This window comes from Lycorma delicatula, chromosome 4, assembly GCF_047948215.1.
Source record: "Lycorma delicatula isolate Av1 chromosome 4, ASM4794821v1, whole genome shotgun sequence".
Taxonomy (NCBI): Eukaryota; Metazoa; Arthropoda; class Insecta; order Hemiptera; family Fulgoridae; genus Lycorma; species Lycorma delicatula.
Window position 1 is genome coordinate 196,467,894 of NC_134458.1, and position 21,292 is coordinate 196,489,185.

A 21,292-nucleotide genomic window follows, 5' to 3' on the forward strand; every position below is an offset into this window, starting at 1 on the left:
GTGTGATTTAATTTTTATTAGAATTTTTTTGGAATCTAGAAATAGCAGACTGAAACATATTGCAAAGTACATACTTATTTTTGTTTCTTTATCATTTATTTATATATCAGTTTCTTCTTGTTAAATTTACTTAACACTATACTTCAAATATTTTCAATTAGAAAAATAAAAAATACAAATAATAAAAATAAATCACAAACAAACAGTTTTTTTACTTATATTTTCTTTATTCCAAGAAAAAAGTAAAATAATAAATATCCACATTAATTTTTAAACAATTTTTTTATTCCCCAATTATTTTAATTCCTTTGAATATGTTACAAATTGACTTGATCCACGAACCGATAAACAAATCTAGAAACCAATTCATCATTTAAAATATAGTAGATTAAATTAATTGAAGGAAAAATCTAGTCCTAACAGGAATTCAAATCTAGGATTATCTAGGATTTGTTGCAATTTAACAAATAATTGAATCCACAAAGTAATTCAATCACTGTGAAGTCGATGTATACATCAAGCAACCAGACAAGTAAGCTTGGACTTCTCACTTTAGATATGATGAAACAAGAAACAAGATAGATTTACACAAGATAGTGTAAAATAAGGCCATTATAATAATGTCTGTTATTAATAGGTACTTATGTAGATATAAATTTCATTTTATGAGAACACAGAGGTGGTAGGATTTTTTCTACGGGCACAAATGTTTTTGAAAGAGGTTTCAAAATCTGGGCTTCAAATAAACCTCTAGCTCATTACAGTTCCTTAGCACTTTTTTCTACAAAAATAAGAAGTATAGTTTATTTTTGAGAAATAAGAAGTTTCTTTTCAGATGGGTTCAAGGTTAAAATTCATAGCAAGAATTTAACAGTTTTTTCTCCTGTTACTTCATCTATCTCATCTTCCCATTAAAATTCATGTGAATCATGTCCGAGGTCGTAACACTAAAAACAAATGTTAAAAAAGAGTATGCAATAGGATATATACTAAACACAAAACAAGCTAACTGATGGATTAATATGGAACTACTGTTTGATCGATCTTATCTTTACCATTAAAATTCACATGAATCATGTCTGCCGTCATAATAATAAAAACAAATTTGAAAAATGTGTGCCACAGGATATGCACAGTAAACACAAAACAAACTAACAGTTGGATTAATATGGAAAATATGATCAAAAGTTCTAAACAGAATTTACACTTTCACTGACATTTTAATCTTACACATTAAAAGCATCTGTTTAACAGATAATATTTTTTTTGTTGGGGAAATGAAGTACATTCTTCTCGTATAAGAGAAAAATGAAGATACTATTATAATTCATGTATTTTCATGAAACCTAAAAAAATCTTGAGATATCTTTGGAATGAGGCAGATATATCTTTAGTTTAATACAAATCTATAGGAAAATTTCACAGAAGGGCATAATCGATAAATGACTGGTCCTTTCATAAGTCTTGGCAATCCTGTATGTGTAAGAAGAGAAATCAGGAAGTGCAACTGGTATGACAAGAAATTCTAATAGTATAAAAAAGAACTCGTTTAAAACCGATTAACATAACCGTAGACTTACAACAGTGAATTAAATTGAAATGAAAAAATAAAAAAAGCTATTTGATATAGAAAATTATACAAAGCTGATTTAATGAGTTTGCAGATTGCTTCATGACAAGCTGTACCTACAATTAACACTCTATTATCTGAATTAAAATTAGTTATGTTCACTTTACAGCCAACCATTACTGAAACAGTTCAACTTAATGAAACCTGAATGAACAAAGTACATGCAGTTATAGGGGTATACCACTTTAGTTTTATTCTAACCTGAATTGTGTAGCAACATTATACTGTAATAATACCAGCTGATAAACATTCTTTACAACATACACGAATATCATAAATATAATAATACAAACAATTTAAATTATACACTACTTAATCTTACAAGACCTTTACCATCTAACAGAAAAAAAAAACACACACATAAAGAAATGCTTTTATGACAGCAGTAAAAATTAGGGCAATAATTTGCAAAAAAAAACAAAACAAATAAATATGTAATACAAAATATATCATAGCTAATGAGAATAATAATTACAAAAGCAGACTACAGAAAATACAACAGAATTAGAAATGGATACTAATGATACGTAATCATATATTATAATCATTCAGATTTATTTAATAAAAAAAAAACGTTAGGAGAATATTTAAAATATTAGTCAATATAAAATGAAAGTAAAATTGTGTAACTGTAATATATATAAAAATATATATGAGGTACAGCATTCAGTTAGTGTATATAATTCATGTATATGCATATAAATATAAGTCTATGTATGTATAAAAATAGCTGTGAAAATCTTATGCTGCTATCTAATGCAGGATTAAAACTATTGCACAACCATAAAAAATGTTTACAGCACTATGGTTTCCTAAATATGCAACTTTATTTTGCAGTAGTAATACATAATAATACGAAAAAGCTTGCTTAATTTGTCAAATATAATCAAAAGCATATACATCAACTAAAAAAAAATTCATCAGTGAAAAATATGAACTCTTAGTTGATGAGAGTTACTGAAAATAGAAGAAATTGTAGTATACTGTTTAGACAATTTTTTTGTTTATAGGTAGATATCTGAAATAGTGATTAGCATCTATGGCAATAATTAACATTAAAAGTAAGGTTGCTGATAAAAGTGAAAAAAAACCAATTCTAACAAAAATAGAAAGAAAGTTGTAAAAGGAATTTTAAAAATAAATGTAGTACCTACATGTAATTCAAATTAAAAACCAAAATCCAAAATCCATTGATGATAAATAATTTAAATTTAGAAAAGGAAAATGATCTATGGGAGTATAAAATCGGGCCTCCACTTGAACAGATGATAATAATTTACATGTTAAAAATAAATTAAATTTATAGCTTCAGTCTGTGAAAATGGCAATTATAAACTGAAACATAATAAAGAGATTTAAAAATGCACATAAAATTTAATAACAATGAAAAAACTAAGATTATTTTTCTTTGGACACCTTTTTAGAACAGCCAATAATCAATCGTCTTACAAAACAAATATTTAATAATTTTTATAAAAAGAAAACTAAAATTAATTGGATGAATGAGGTTAAAATCGATCTAAAAAACCAAAACATCTCAGAAAATGAAATAACAGAAAAGTTTATTAAGAGAAAATTGAATCCAATATAGGATTTTCAAGAAAAGAAAAGAAAAAGATAATAGTGCTCAAGAGCGGTTGAAAGTAAAGAAAAGAACATCAGGATATTGGGCAAAGAGAAAATTGCAAAGCAGGTGAACATCGGAACTCGCTCTTTCAGAGGCCAAAATCAAAAAGAAGAAGAAATTAAATTTGTATTTAGTCTATTTGCAGTTAAAATTTGAATCTACTTTAATGAACAGAATTAATATTTTTCTTTTTCATAAGATTTGCCTGAGGTTGGTATTTAACCAGATCTGTTTAATAATTATGCTACATTTAAATACTTACTAACAGAAAACAACTTTTATAGCAATTTTGGCTCCCGTTAGTTTTACCAATACTTTTTATGCTAAAAGGCAATATTTTTCTCTAAGCAAAATTTTTTACTTTCAAATTATTAAAACTTACTTTATTTATTTTAGGTGCAATGTAAGGCTGGTAGAATGAATACTGAATAAGACCTAACTAGCTAAATGATCAGATTATTCAAATTCAATTTTAATTTAGTTAAAGATATTCAATTAAGAATAAAATTGAATTAAAAAAATTATAAGGGGCAAAAAAACTGTATATGACAATAGATGAATCAAGAAGGTAGTGGACCAATAAAATAGAAATAAACATGTGAAATTAAAACAGTGTAAGTTAATGAGGTATAAAAAGGTGGAGTCTTATACTAACTCAAATCGACCGGTTCATATACTATGTACATATAATTGAACTGAAAGACTGTACTAAATTATACTTTAGCATGGTTCTATAATATTAAAAAAAAACCAAAAAAACATGTTAATAAAAAATTAAATTGCACATCTTAGAAAAAAATGTTTGAAAAGAGAAGACAATTGAAATAAATAAATATCTTAGCAGGCTTAATTTTTATTAAATTTTTAATTACATAAACAGCAACCTTCACTTGAAACAAAAGAGATGTCCATAGTTTAAAATTTGATGCTATTTATTTTTAAAATGACAGTTGAATGAGAACAGTCAATCAGATGGTTTTTTTTAACAATATATGTACATCAAAACTATTTCATAAATTTTCATTAAACTTGTTCAGATCTACTAAGTTATTTACTACGCAACCACAACATGTTACTGAAATTATATTTACTGAATAGATAGAGTAAAAATTCTAGCGAATCAAGCAAAACTCACTCATGCAATCTATTATAATCAATATATATATATATATACATATTTTATCAATACTATCGATTACTACATCTACTATTAGGTACCGGTTTTTATTATAAATAATAATTACCCGTTTAAATTCATAATACAACTATAGTTTAAACTTCATATCCCTAATGTATACTTATAAAATATTTTTTAAGTATGTCAAAATGTTTTCAACTATGTTTATAACCATCACAATGATTCTAGCTCTAGTAAATATTAAATTCATTTTAACAGTGCGCATCAAGTTAATTGAAAATATTTTGATTCAGTTCACTAATGCAAGCATAACTAATGATAATTACAAATGCAGTAAAAAATGCTTTGATATACATAAAAAGTCCATTAATTTTAAATTTGGTTCAGTTCTTGTTAAATATCATCAGTGTAATTTTATGCATTACCAAAATACAGTAAGATTAGTACATTTTTACCGTGAACTGGCATAAATAGGATCATTGTCAAAAAAAAAATCATCAAATAACAGCAAAAGATTTTTAATTGTAAATGTAGGAAAAACCAGTAAAAGGATTTATAAAAGTATCTGCACTAAAGTAGGATGTGCATAAATTACAGTCAATTCTAATAATGTTGTTAACAACTAAACACATAACTAATAAAAAAAAAGAAAGAAATCCACTAATAATTAGAACTAAGATGTAATAAAAGTAAAAATGTAAATAAATAAACAACAAAAAGATCAAAGATGAGACAACTAGCGATGAAAGACAAACCAAATGTAGTAGAAATTAGTATTAAAAAAAATTTGATCAGCGAAACAGCACACAACGCATCAAACTATGGTTTTGTTTTGTTTTTAACAAATCACTCACAAGAGCAGACAGAAGCTCCACCAATTTAGCGGCAGTCTCGTCCTGAAACACACCCGTCTTCAGATGGAGGTAGTAAGTGAAGCACTGCAATCGAGCTCGGTTAAGAAGAGACACAGACAAAAATTAACAAAATAAAATAAAAAAGAGAACATCAAAATTATATGGAATAGAAAAAATGAAGAGATAATATTAAAAAAAAAACTGAATGAAGAAATAAAAAAAGAAAATAGTAGTGATCAGCATTGAGGGTTGCGAAGCGAGAAATGCAGATTATTTTTTTTTTCTGTGGGTGTGCTTAGTAAAAAGATACATTCTATAACACCAATATTTTAATAAAATTAATAAATAATATCACAACACCAGGAAACGATATACAAAATTAATCTATTATCATAACACAAAATAATGTGGAAAAAATTCCAGTTCATCACAAGGGAAAGATTACATTTTACTATTTGTTAACCCTTTTTTTACTCGTTTCTTGAAAAAGGTTTTCAAATGCTTCATCCACATTATTTAAATCATCATCTAGTTTGATAACTGATTTAATTGTCACAGTCTTTTTTTCTTTTGATTTTGAAATTGAAGAGCTAGTTGTAACTGGTGATTTTTTCAAATATTGATCAATAGTAGATTGTTTCACGGATAAAGTCTCTTTAGGTAACGATGCTTCAAACTGTTTTGGAAAAGCTAAGGCATGACTAGATTTAGCTTTTGATATTTTTGGTAATGGTGGTGCCTGTTTTGCTTGAGCCATTTTTTCTTTAACCATCTGATGCCATGATTCTGATTTTTGTAAAACATTTGGGAATGATGGAGAGGTGTGTGGATGGTTTGGCGATGAAGACTTTTGTGAAGATGAAGTAATATGCGATTCAATTTTTTTTGCAGCATTTTCATAACGATGACGCATTTTATTAGTTACCGTTACTGCTTGTTGTGGTCGTCCCATAACACGACTTATGGCAGTCTGTGCTTCAAGCAGAACATAGGGGATGAAAGCAGAAGGCCTATCTTCATTATGCCAAAATGGTGATGTTGCCGACAATGTTTCTTCAACATTATCTTCTACTGAAGAACTTTTTGATATTCTTCCTGTTGGTAAATTATGGACAACATGAATAGGCGTACCACCAAAAAACTGTTCTGATAAATTTTCAGGAGGTGTCGTAACCTTAGGAGAAGGTGATGATGTATTATGAATATTCTCATTACTTGATCTAATTATTGCACTTATATTTTCAATACTAGATGTTCTACTATCACCTGTTTGCTTTTGAGGTGAAAAATTATGCGGAAAATAGTTTGCATTCATTTTCCCTGGTGAAATAGGTGAAATATCTACACTACTGTTTGATCGAATGCTGGAAGAATATCCAGTATCATGTGCAGGAGGAATGAAAATATTTTGACTCTGCTCTGGCGATGTCGGTGCAAAGTGAGTTTGCAGAGACATATCAGAATAATTATTACCATAACTAATCTGATTTGATGACATATCATTAACTAATGGCAAGTGATGCGGTATAATTCTATCATAAGGAATGTGTTCAGACATTTCTGGTGCGATTCTAAGATTCGCATGACCATCACTGTCTGGAACTTTATCAATATGATGTTTAAAAATTTGCTGATGAAGATTACGATTTTGTTGAACAGAAAATTTTAAAATATTATCATTTGGTAAACTAATCTTCTCAGATTCTAATGATTTTACAACATCACTGACTCTATTACTGGTAACCTTCTGCGGTGGAATCAAGTATGGTTTACTAAAATCATGAGAAGAATTATTACTATTAATCACAGAATTTTGTGGAAGACTATTTCCTCCTTTATATGGTACAAAACTACTTTTTTCTGATTGAGATTCATTAGATGTTTTAAGTGAATTAATTTTTTCTTGTGATGGATAGTGTTTAAGAATTGGTTTAGGAGAAGGATTCTGTCCTGAAAATTTTTGAGCTGCTAATTTTTTAACTGTTCCAGAAACAGATGGAGGTATATACTGATGAACAGGTGGTGGTGGTGGTGGAGGTGCAGTCAGTTTCTTCTCAGGTGGTTTAAATGCAGATTGTGCTGCATGTGAAAATTGATTTATTGGTACAGCTGTTTTCTTTGCTACTGTAATCGAACCAAAAACAACTCCCTCATTATCAGATGTTTTTTCTGAAGCCCAAGGAAGTTTCTTTTGAATTGGCTGTGGTGTTCTAGAATGACGTACATCATGTTGTGATTCTCCTTGCCAAAATTGTTTAATAGTAGCCACTAGATTTGGATTTGATTGTCTCCGAGTGAAAGCTGGTTGTTCAAAAGTAGTTTTTATATTTGAAAATCTATTACTCCATGGTGCTCCTCCTCTTGCCGAAGGATTATATGTAACATTCTTACTATCTTTTTCATTTGATTGCTGAAGAAATGCTAAAAATTTCATATCATTTAATGTTTTTGGTTCAAAATTAATTGAAAATATATTTTTATTATTAGTCTTACTTTTTGAGCCAACTTTATAATCTGAAAGATGACCATCATCAGTAGAATTTCTATCAAAATCATCACCAGATGAAGCATCAGCTTCATAATAATTCAATGGTTTAGGAATATCTATAGTGTTCGCTCGTTTCATCTTTAGTTTTTTATTACTTCTGTTATGAAATCTATTAGAACTATTCTTTTTATAATTATCAGTAGCTATTTGTAAAAGTCTTTGAGCAGATGATACACCTTCTGAATTATCTTCACGTTCTCTAACATTAGATTCCTCTTCAGTACTAGAAATATCACCATCATCACTATCCTCTCTCCTTTTTTCTTCTTCAGTTATTTGTTTATTTATTGCAGCTTTATGGACAGCAATTTGGACAGACTGTTCTGGAGTAAAAAGCACTAAACTTGGATCATATTCTAAAAGACTACTGCCACTTGCATCACCCATCAGTCTCTCTGTCTCTTTGTCCATTTTATAAGATATAGAAGCAGATAATGGTTCTGGTTCAGTAACACAATGAACTTCCGCTTTACATAATACAGGTTTATGATAAACATGTTCTATAACCGGCAACTCTTCTGTTAATTCCTCAGGTTTTGTTAACTTTGTATTATCTTCAGAAATAGATCGATTACATAAAGGATTAAACTTAACTGGGCGAAATACTCGAGTAACTAGCGATTCATTCTCTTTCTGTAAATTATCTGATGAATTTTCAACATCAGGTTCAGGTGAAATCGAAAGTTCTGGATTACTGCGATTACTAGAGTAAGTCTTTGTTTCCTGTAATAATCTTCTTGCATCAGCTAATTCTTCACGGCTTACACCAACTGTATGTCTTGATTGCCTAATTAACTTTCGATTAGCAAATCTACGAGGTGGTGGATGTGGTGGAGCATTTGGTTGTTGCTGTAAATGTAAACAAGATTGTAAACGGTTAACAAGCTGTACTAACGATTCCCTACGATTTGGATCAAGGCCAGGTAAAGCACTTTCCAGTTTTGAAAGTGCTCCTTGAACTTCAGCTAAGACCTCTGGACTTAATAGACGCAAATCTTCCCCCGATTCAGTCCCTGAATCATCAACCCCACTACTTTGACTCGACTGAGACCGCAGAATTGATAGTGGAAACTCACCCTGACTCAGCATTGAATTTCCTGTTGCATCTGAAGTCACAGCCACTACGTCAGCACATGCTGAAACAAAAACAACAGAATTTATTAACATCATAATCTTATATACTAGTTAAATATTAAATAAAAAATTGTGTTACGTTCAATACATTCTAATTCTAGTACCATAATAATCACAGAACTCAGCTATATAAAAATACACATTTGAATAATATTAAAAAAATATATATATTACCTTGAACTTTGAATAGACTATTAAATTAATGTGCACATTTCTAACATTTCTATCCAATTCTATCTGTTATCATTCTAGCTTTATATAAATATATCCTAGATTCACATAACTAATTATGTTACCGATTATTTTTGTTATTTATTAATTAATAATAAACAAGATACCAAACTCAAATATTTATTCCATATTGGTTATATATAAAAAGTATTGCGTGATTGAATTATTAACCTGAGATATATTACTAAGCTAATAAAACAGATTTATTAACCTGTAACCGCATGAGCAAGAAAAGTGACCAGAGAATTATACAAATTACAATCTAAACAAACAAGCCCAGTGTCACCTCTTTTAAACTCATCTACATTGCACATAATATAAGGACAATAGTTTCATCTGTCTGAACACATTTTCAGTCAGAAAGAGTAAGTAAATCTGTTTATACAAAATATAAAAACTTGGGGGCAACTAAGAGAAAAGACCCATCATGTCAATAACTCAATTTATATTTAGTGAAATAAACGTGATGAAATATGTTCAAGGATCAAGCTCTTTTCATCGTTATCATTCATGATCTAAATAGCTACTGGTCACTAGAAGCAGAAATGCTACTAACTTTTATAGATATAATGCATTTCATCCATGTTTTATGAGAAATACTTTTAAAAACTCAGACACTGATAGCTGCTCTGCTACCACCTACAGAGGAGAGATAGATCATCTGAGTTAGTAAAATAAAGTAATACGAGATTTATAGTAATAGGGATCATCAAATTTTCTAGAAATTGGACAATTCAACCTATTGTTACTAGAAGAAATAAATAGATAACTGATAAATCCCAAAATATTTTTCATAAAAGAGTTTATTTAAAAAATGTAAACTGGAAAGAATTTCTTTACATGTAACGATATATTACTCTATATACTAAACTTCTATAAACACAAGTGGATGAGACTGCAATTAATCAAGATTGGAATAGTGTCATTAATGCATATAAATAATTACAAACACTTTCAGTATACTAACAAATATTATAACTACAAGATATCTAATATGCATACATAACTCTCAAAATAACTTTAGTTATAAAAACAAAATTATTAAAATAATATTAAATTTATAGTCAACAAATATTTTAACATTACTGATGTAAAATTACACAATAAAATAAACACCAAAAGTGGTTTTAGAAGGTACATATAAAAATATCTTTAGGAAAACAAGCAAAAGGCCTTGAAGATGTTTTTAGCAATATACTCTGCCAAAACATTATTTACTCAAGAACTTTTTTACATTATTATTATTAACGAAAGTGTCAAGGCCTGGCTTTAATTAACAGCCACCTAAATAAGTTGGGCTTATTGCAGTACCCCCAGAAACAACCCTTAATCAAGCACATAGTTAAGGTCATCAAAAAATCTCCACCAAAAACAAGCAGCTTTTTCCCAGAAGTGCTGACACATATCAATGAGTTGGGCAAACACCAATACTTTAGGTGGAATATGTACAGGAATGTGGATGTGGGAGGAAGGGTAATCAGTTCACCAGGAGAGCTGCAACTCCCATTACAGATCAGGATATCCCCTTGCAAAATAATATCTATTAGTTAATAAAATATAATTCTTACATAATTCAGAAAATATATTTTTTCATTTATGCGTTTAGAGTATTTAAATTTAGGTTTTGAATACTTTCATATATATTTAGTTTTTTAATAATTTACTAAAGTCAGTGCAATGATTTTTTTTTTGTCTTCAGTCATTTGACTGGTTTGATGCAGCTCTCCAAGATTCCCTATCTAGTGCTAGTCGTTTCATTTCAGTATACCCTCTACATCCTACATCCCTAACAATTTGTTTTACATATTCCAAACGTGGCCTGCCTACACAATTTTTTCCTTCTACCTCTCCATCCAATATTAAAGCGACTATTCCAGGATGCCTTAGTATGTGGCCCATAAGTCTGTCTCTTCTTTTAACTATATTTTTCCAAATGCTTCTTTCTTCATCTATTTGCCGCAACATCTCTTCATTTGTCACTTTATCCACCCGTCTGATTTTTAACTTTCTCCTATAGCACCGCATTTCAAAAGCTTCTAATCTTTTCTTCTCAGATACTCCGATTGTCCAAGTTTCACTTCCATATAAACCGACACTCCAAACATACACTTTCAAAAATCTTTTCCTGACATTTAAATTAATTTTTGATGTAAACAAATTATATTTCTTACTGAAGGCTCGTTTAGTTTGTGCTATTCGGCATTTTATATCGCTCCTGCTTCGTTCATCTTTAGTAATTCTACTTCCCAAATAACAAAATTCTTCTACCTCCATAATCTTTTCTCCTCCTATTTTCACATTCAGTGGTCCATCTTTGTTATTTCTACTACATTTCATTACTTTTGTTTTCTTCTTGTTTATTTTCATGCGATAGTTCTTGCGTAGGACTTCATCTATGCTGTTCATAGTGCAATGTTATTGTACTTTAATTAAAAAAAACTCAGTACATATACACTCTGATAACTAGTATCTACATAATAACAATAATTTTTTTTTTCTTTTGTGGAGGGAGGTGGAAATGCATTTACCCACGGAGTGTTGGACTCCCGCTGATGGTATTATCCAATCACTATCAGCAGACTACCGACTAAAACCATCCCCTTTTCTACCGGACTCGACCGTTTAACACATTACTTCCGGTCGAGTCCTCCTATTCTAGCCAGATTAGGTGCTACCTAATTTTCAGGACTATCCAGGTCAACCTTTTTGGTCTGAGAATGTTGCCGACGAATCGGACTACACTTTTCCAGCTGCTCAGATTACGGAGCATCATCGCAACCGCATTGTGGGGGCCATTCTCCGAGATCCGCCTCTAGTGTCCCTCGATCTGCCGCCCATCGAGCACATTTGAAAAAGGTGTGCTCAGCGTTATCCCGAACACCGGGGCAATAGAGGCAGTCGGGGGACGGCGCTTTCCATATGACATAGAGGTAAGCGCGGAAGTACCCGTGACCCGTTAAAAATTGGGTCATGTAGTACTTCACCTTTCCATGCCGCCGCTCCGTCCACGGTCTGATCAGAGGGATAAGCCTAGCGGTCCATCGTCCTGTGGTCTCGTGGTCCCAGGTATCTTACCATGCGAGGAACGTGCGAGTGCGTTCCTCGTTGGCAATGATCTCCCGGTCTTCGCCTGCCCATCGACTCCTGTAGATCACCTGGCGCTCCCTTGCCAAAATAGTAATGGGTATGACGCCGGCGACCACCAGTACTGCAGGCTCGGAGACCGTCCGATACGCCGAAGCGACTTGCAGGGCTGCGGTGCGTTGCACCTGCGCGAGCCGTTTCCGGTTTCTTGCAGTTCTTAATGCCTGGGCCCACACTTTCGACCCGTATAATAGGATGGAATGTACCGTGTACATCAGCAACCGCCGTCTGCTTGCCTTCGGTCCGCCGACATTCGCCATGAGCCGGCTGAAAGCAGTTACGGCTCTCGCAGCTTTGTCGGCGACTCTTCAAAGCTGAGTTTCCGGTCAATCATCATACCGAGGTACTTTGCGGCCGGCTTGGTCTCGACAACCTCTACCCCGACCCTCAGGGAGAGAAGGGTGTCTGTACGCCTCTTCGTTAGAACCACGATCTCTGTTTTTCTGAGAGCTAGAGATAATCCATGGTCGTCCAGCCAGGCACCGATTCTGTGCATGGCTCGGCTGAGCCTCAGTTGGGCGCGCTCCACGTCGCAGTCTGCGACAAGTAGCGCAACGTCGTCAGCGTACCCAACCAAGACAGATTCTTCAGGCATCTCAGCCTCAGCAAGCCATCGTAGACAGCGAATAATAATAATAAACAGAGGTTTCCTGTCCTCCATCGGGCGCGTCCCCAGTTGGCAGATAGGGGAACGCTCGGCAGATATGCCGGATAGGGGGAAATAAAATACTCCCCGCGGACCAAAACAGAAACAAAAACCAGGCAACGTCTGTCTCAGAGTGAGCGGGTGTCTGGTCAGCGTCTGCAATCCATGTTAGGATCGGCTGGTATCACTACCTGGCAGTAGGTACAAAATGCACAGTAACCCAAGGAAATTGAGAGTAACAATAAAGTCTCGGATAATATGGATGAACAAGGATGTGGACGGGCTGGTCCCTGTTCATTCTATACGTGACAGCCCCCCGTGGCCTCTGTGGAGTCAGTAGCATCGAGCCACGTAGAGCGACTACTGCTGCACCACTTGAAGAAAACGGCGCCGACATCGTCATGCCGAGCCCACTGCTAGTGCTTCGCAGCCAATGCCTGCGACCACTGTCACTGTAAAACCCAGACAGCGCTTAAAATGGACAGACGAAATGAACGAGCACATCATGCGCTGTTACTATACAATAACTAGATTGGAAAACGACATGACAGGGTACAGGGTGCCATTGTATCAGCAGTTCATACATAATTTCCCGCAATACTCAAACCTAACAGAACAACGAATTGCAGACCAAAAGCGGGTCATTGAGAAAAACAACCGGATCCCGACGCAAACGCTAGAGAAAAAAAAGAATGAAGTCAGAGAAGTATTGGACCAAAAAAGTGAGCAAGATCAATCAATAGCACAAGAACCGAGAAGAAGAACACCAAATATTGTCGACGATAACACCAGCGATAATGAGAATGCAATAAGTGATCGCGCTACAAACGCTAGTCAGCAGTCTCCACAGAATATGCTGAGAAATATAAATCAAAATGACTCGGTGGAAGGAGTACGAGAAGAATTCCAAAGATCCCTAATGGAATACAATGGACTGGCACTTCTCAACGACCACGATTACCAAAATTGGTGTATCGAAAGAGTACCTCAGCACTAATACATATGGTAAATAAATAAATCGAACATAAAATCTCAGAAATAATAGAAGCGGCAGAAACTAATAGAATAAGTTTAGAAGAAATAAATAACTTAATCTGCTGTGGGGCGGTAGCTGTTGTAAGAAGCAACTCGCAAAAAATATTTTGCGAGTTGCTTCAAAGCAACATCAAAGTCGGGGAACAAAAATGTTAACCCACCTTGGCAGCAAAGGCTTGAAAATAAAATAGAAAAGATACGGAAAGAAGTCGGAAAATTAGAAGCGTACAGGCAAGGAAAAGTCAGATTAAGGATAAAAGAAGAGGTGGAAAAAATGATTAGCAAGCACGAACTTAAAAGTGCAGATTATGCATTAGAAATGAAAAAGCAAAAGCTAGCTGCCCTCACAACACGATTGAGACTATAAAAGAAGTCAAACAGAGGAAGAGAAGAAAATAAAAATTTTGAAAAAATGAGAGATTATTTTACTGAAAATTGTCAAAGGAGAAAAACAGCAACTCTGAACTACCACCCCAAGAACAACTGGAAGAATTTTGCAAACACATCTTGTCGAGTAGCACAGAACATAATAAAAATCCCGCCTGGATAACAGAAGATGAAAAATGGAGGAACATCGAAACAATGAATTACAGTAAGATCACATTCAACGATGTGAGGGAAGAAGTTAAGCACGTTCAGAACTGGAAGTCGCCAGGATCGGATAAAGTTCATAACGTTTGGCTAAAGTGTAGCGCTCCCAATATTAGCAGAAGCATATAATGATATAATTGAACATCCAGAGAATACACCTAAGTGATTAACAGAGGGGATAACATTCCTTTTGCCTAAAAGTAATATCATGAAAGACCCAGCTCAATATAGACCCATTACATGCCTTCAGACAACATATAAATTATTGACAGCAATTATTTCCAACAAAATATACAAGCACCTGGAAACCAACAAAGTCCTCCATTTGGAACAGAGGGGATGTCCAAAAGCCGCGAGGGGGAGCAAAGAACAAATAATCATAAATACAGTTACCACGCAACAAGCCTGATACACTAAAAGAAATCTGTGGATGGCCTATGTAGACTATAAAAAGGCATTCGATAGTGTGCCGCACTCGTGACTGACGAAGATCTTAGAAACCTATCAAGTTTGATGAAAAGACGATTCTTGAGGCATGCAATGAGTGCTTGGAGCACGATAATAATTGCAAACAGTAGAACAAGAAAAATACAAACAGGACCCATAAATGTAAGTAGAGGACTATTTCAAGGGGGCACCTTGAACCCGCTCTGGTTCTGTATGGCTATCAACCCGCTCTCAAGCATGATAAAGGAGGCAAGATATGGTTACAATATAAAACCGCGAGCAGGAGATTACAAACTGGCACACCTATATGGACGATTTAAAGATTTATGGAGGGTCTGAACATCAGCTGCAGCAACAGCTCAAACTTGTCGTAATGTTCAACGAAGACATTAAAATGGAGCTGGAAATAAGTAAATGCAAGATAAACGCCATTGCGAAGGGAAAGTTCCACCAGGCGCAGAATTACGACCTGCAGGCACAGGGTAGCATAGAAGCAATGAAAGAAGAGGACATGTATAAGTACCGAGGATGCGATCAAACGATAAAATTGGAGCACAAAGCCAACGTATGAAAAGAGATTAAAATTAATTTTAAAATCGTAACTTAATGGGGGAAATAAAGTGAAGGCAGTGAACACATTTGCAGTACCAGTACTCACGTATGCGTTAGGTATAATAAAGTACAGTGAAGCAGAGTTAGACGAGTTGAACAGACTCACTAGAAAAATATTCTACCAAGAAATGTTCCACCACATCCACTCGTCAAAAGAAAGATTCACGCTCTCGAGAAAGGAAGGTGGAAGAGGAGTATTCGATATTAAAAATCTATGCTACAGCCAGAACGACAACTTAAGGGATTACTTCCATAGCAGGCAACACCCCTTCTATCAAGCCACCGTAGTGGCAGACCAAAACTATACGCCATTAAACCTAACCAACAGGACTAACAACGTATAACACAAGAAAGAGAGCAATGTAGATAAAATCCTAGAATGGGGAAGAAAAGAGCTGCATGGGAGATATAGGCACCGTCTAGAGCAGGAAAGAGTCGACAAAGCAGCTTCAAATAATTGGCTTGTGCAAGGAAAGTTACATTCTGAAACGGAGGAGTTTATATATAGCATACAGGACCAAGTAGTAGCAACAAGAAATTTTAAGAGCTATTCTTAAATATCAACAAAAAATGTATGCAATTGTACGTATGCAACACAATGAAACAACAGACCATATAATCATTGGCTGTCCAATTCTAGCTCCGACGGAGTACACCAGGAGGCACAACAAAGTGGCAAAAATTGTACACATAGAACACTGCAATAGATACAATTTAGAGTTTCAAAAAAGGCCCTACTATACTTATGAGCCAGCCTCCTTTTTGGTGAGCAACAACGCAAATATTATCAACTGTAATAAGCCAGAGTATAATAGTAGTTAATAAATTGGAAAAAGTAACATACCTAATAGATGTAGCCATCCCATCAAGTAACAACAACACTAAACACAATGAGAAGCTGCAGAAATATTCAGATCTTGCTTTTGAAATTAAAGAAATGTGGAATCAAAAAGAAGTTTATATAATCCCAATAATTATGTCTGCGGAGGGAATAATACCATCTACTTTGCACAACAATCTTGAAAAACTGAAGATCCAGAGGAAGACTCACGCCCTAATGCAAAGGAGCGTGATAATTGACACCTGCTATGTTGCCCGGAAGGCACTTAGTCAACAATAGCAAGCCTAATTTCGTTGGTATAAATTACTCCGAGTTTAAGGAATGTCACCGGCAAAAGTAAAAGCTGTGAAAGTGTGGGATAATAATAATAATAATAATAATAATAATAATAATAATAATGCCCTGAGGTAGATAATCCCCCACGTCCGGAACGCAACACCTAAGTTCTACGTCCAGGGCGGCAACAGCTGTACTTACGTAAAATACATGTAGCTGACTAACGGGGCCTCCGAGTGTTCTTCTCGGAGATCCAATTTTTCGGCCGAATTACATCTATAGGCCGTATTTAAGGACTGGATTTTGCGGCCACCGGCAGATACGAAAATTTTAACGATTAAGGACATGGATTGATACCACCTTTAGAGCTGGCGATGTGGCGGCCACTGTCGAAGTAACTGCAGGTGTAACGGAGGCCTTTCGCTGTTCACATGCCCCCCCCACCCCGAGATGGCAAGCATGTAGTTAAGGTGCCGATGTATTTCGGCGCATGGGAGCCCTGAAAACCTCGGTTTGTAGGGGCCTGGAGTCAGTGCAGAGACTGCGCATCCGCTCTCTGCGAGACATATGCCGGTTCCACTGGCGTACCGGAACGGACCTCCAGGGTTGGTAGCCCTGGAGTGGGGGTGTACCCCGGCGGCTAGCCTTACCACAGAAGGGATTAAATGACATACAACTTGAACAAACGTGACAGAGGGTTCACGTAAACACACTCTTCTAGAACCAGCTGTTTCATCTGAGGCGAAAGGAGAAAGAGTGCGGAATCTCGTCGAATAGAAGTTGAGGAAGGAAAGAGTTTCCAAAAAGCCTTTTTCAGGAGCAACGTGCCGAAACCAAAGTATTTGGTTATTACAAAGGAAGATGGTAATTTCTCGAGGGTGAGTCCCTTTCTCGTTGCTCGAGAAATAACTAAATATGCTGGAGACCCTGTTAAGGAAATAAGGAAAAGCTTTAATGGACTTCATGTGGAGACTATAAATGATGCTCAGTCCCAGAAGATCCTAGGGCTCAAGAAGTTTGGAGATTTTGTTATACGCGTCGATCCCCACGGCACGCTCAACACCTCAAGGGGTGTTGTGGTCTGTCGGGATATCCTAAATCGTACAGAGCAAGAAATAGTTGAAGAATTGGCACCTCAGGGAGTAATAGAGTGTCGCAGACTGAACATGAGAAGCAACGGCGAGGTCCTACCTTCAGCCTCTCATGTCCTCACTTTTAACCGGCCAACTTTGCTGGAGAAGGTAAGAGCAGGAATTCATCGAACGGATACGCCGGCATTTTTCCCACAGCCTATGAGATGCTTCAAGTGTCAACACTTTGGCCACACCGCTCTTAGATGTGAAAGACTGCAAATATGCTTGTGCGGTGATGAGGTGCATGAAGGAGAGCCATGTAAGGAGCCTCCTACATGTGTCAATTGCAAAGGACAGCATTCATGTAGATCCAGAAGCTGTCCTGTCTACAAAGATGAAGTAGCTGTGCAGAAAGTAAAAACCCTGCAGAAAATCAGCTACCTTGAAGCTAAAAAGATAGTAAACGCCCGCAAACCTAGAGCAACAACAACTTATGCTCAGGCTGCGCTGCTGTTCCTGCTTCTGCTCCAGTTGCTGTCGATGAAAGTCAGCTTATCAACAAACTTGCGCCCACTTTGGCTAGCATGATTGAAAGGATTATAGAAAACAAAATGAAGCCTTTCAGTAGTAAAGAACCTGTCAAGCCAAAGATATTAGTACAAGCTCCTGAAGATACATCTTCGAAACAGAAAATTGCTCTTGAACAGAAGAAAACGGACACCAAGCCAGAAGGCCACATCTGTCTTAGAGAGATATTAGATGATGATCGGAAGAAAGTGACTGCTTCGCAGTCTGTTATGGAGGCTCCCAAGCCTCCTGCAATTGAGGTGGCCTCTAAACCACAGAGGTCACAAAAACCACACAGGGGGCAAGTGTCTCCTCATCCAGGGGCGGTGACTGGTGCGATTCCCGTGTCGGGGGTCGGCCAGGTTTCCGCTTCACAATCAGCGCCTGAAACCAGCGCCGATCCATGTTCGTCGTCGTCTGCGGCTTTGGTGGTCTCAGATTCGATGGCCGGGAGTTTTACTGGTTACGACTTTCTCCGCGAACACGAAGCTGTTCGTAATATGGAGAAAAAAGGAAAAAAGGGTGGTCGAAAGGTAAACCAAGACCATAAGTTAATTTAAAATTAGCGATTCGATTGTACAGTGGAACATTAATGGATGTTTTTCAAACATCCATGAGCTCCAAGGCTTGGTACATGATGTAGACCCAATTTGTATATGTCTACAAGAAACACATTTCTGCCGAAATAAAAATTTTCAATTAAGAGGATATGATATATTTCGGCGAGATCAACCGCCAAATATAAGAGTTAGAGGTGGAGTAGTCATATTAACATCGACTAGAGCTACCGCCGAAGCAGTTGATCTAAATACAAACCTACAAGCGGTCGCTATTAGAATGAAGCGTCCGCTTCAGGTCTGCAGTTATATACTTGCCGGATTTTGATTGGAAGGAGGATGACATAGCACGATTAATTTTTCAGCTTCCCCTACCTGTATTACTGATGGGTGATTTTAATGCTCATAATTCTGTTTGGGAATCGGATCGAGTAGATCCCCGCGGAAGAGAATTGGAAAGGTTCCTGATGAATTCTGATCTTATTCTTTTAAACGATGGAGCAGGAACTTTTTTTAATGTCAGAGATGGATCGTCGTCTTGTATAGATCTAGCACTCATAACTGGATCGATAGCACCGAGGTATACCTTCCATGTTTTAGAGGATCTGCATGGAAGCAATCATTTCCCGGTGTAAATTGTAACTGACGTTACAAGGAAAACATATCCCTAAAAACATAAAAGATGGTTGTTTGACGTGGCAGATTGGACGAGCTTCACAGCTAGGACGATACTCCCCGAAACAACTGGAGCTATCGGAGCCGATGACAACGCTATAACTAATGCGATACTTGATTCGGCATCGAGATATATTCCTAAAACATCTAGGAAACTTACGAAGCGACCCGTTCCGTGGTGGAACGATGAAATAACTGAAGCTATAAAAAGAAAGAAAAGAGCATATAACGCCTTTAAGAAACATCCAATTGTAGATAATCTAATTGCCTTTAAAAATACAGGGCGTATGCAAAAAGACTTATGATAAATTCAAAGAAACGATCCTGGCAGCAATACGTGTCATCCATTGTCAGAACTACTACTGCATCGGACGTTTGGAGGAAAGTGAAGACGATTTGTGGGCGTAAAAACTTTGCTCCCATAACAAGCCTTCAAGATGAAGATGGAATTAAGGACACTTCAAACGAAATTGCAGAGTTATTAGCCAATCACTTCAAGAAGGCCAGAAAAATGGCTAACTATGATGAAGATTTTTGGACGAAAAAAGCAGAACTTGAAGGTCTACTAAATTTCAGAACTGAGTATAATTACTCATACAATGTACCCTTTAAAATGGAAGAATTCGTGAAAGCGTTGAAGAAAGCAGGCAACACAGCTGCTGGTCCGGATGAAATCCATTATAACATGATCAGGCAGCTGAATACCACTGCAAAACGCAGATTGCTAGAACTATATAATCAGATATGGCAGGATGGAATGTACCCGCAGCAGTGGAAAAAAGCACATATTGTTCCAGTACCAAAGAAAGATAAAATTTGACATATCCCAATAGCTACCGTCCTAATTCTTTGACGTGCGCTATGGGAAAAATACTTGAAAAAATGATAAATAATCGACTCGTTTGGCTTTTAGAAAAAGAAAACCTGATATCATCACATCAAGCAGGTTTTCGACAATACTATTCTACCACTGATCAAATGATCAACTTCGAGAACATTATATACAACAGCTTTATTACAAGGAAACATTGTGTCGGAGTCTTCTTTGATAATCAGAAGGCTTTCGATATGACCTGGCGACATGGAATAATGCTCCAGTTACATGAATGGGGGCAATCTGCCAGTTTTACTCAGCAACTATATGAATAACCGTACTTTCCGAGTATGCATCAACAATGAATATTCATCTGAAAAAAGCTTAGAAAATGGCATACCACAAGGTTCGCCGTTGAACGGTACCTTGTTTACGATCGCCATTAATAAATTGATATTAGCTATTTCAAGATTTTGCTGATATTCAGTAGAAATCAGCAAAAGCGTCTATGTTAATGATTTGGCAATTGTGTATGCCAACAACAAGACAGCTATGGTGAAATACAAATTACAACGAGCGACTAACGCTCTAAATGAGGTTGCGAGGAATAATGGATTCCAATTTTCACCAGAAAAAACGTACTGTGTATACTTCTGTAGGAAGAGAATTCCTCACCAAAGTCCTATTTTGACAATCGGCAACAATCCAACACAATATAAGGATAATGTGAGATTTTTAGGACTGGTATTGGATAAATCCCTTAAGTTGGGATTACATATACAGGACTTGAGTGACAGATGCAAAAAAGCTCTAAACATTATCAAATGTTTATCGAATATCAATTGGGGTTCA

At 35.6% G+C, this 21,292-nt stretch overlaps 1 protein-coding gene across 13 annotated transcripts in view; it reads right to left on the reverse strand.

Annotated features, from left to right (window-relative positions):
- LOC142324190 (uncharacterized) overlaps positions 1-21,292 on the reverse strand; it is a 444,097-nt gene that overhangs the window by 27,636 nt on the left and 395,169 nt on the right. For 4 of the 13 annotated variants that reach the window (XM_075364943.1, XM_075364942.1, XM_075364945.1 and 1 more), the window contains exons 16-17: positions 8,874-8,933; positions 5,250-5,344 (exon numbers count right to left, since the gene is read on the reverse strand). In XM_075364943.1, coding sequence (XP_075221058.1) covers positions 5,250-5,344; positions 8,874-8,933 — 155 coding nt within the window. Of the gene's footprint in view, positions 1-5,249; positions 8,934-21,292 lie in introns of all 13 variants that reach the window. The other 9 variants (XM_075364941.1, XM_075364940.1, XM_075364947.1 and 6 more) reach the window with 3 other exon arrangements.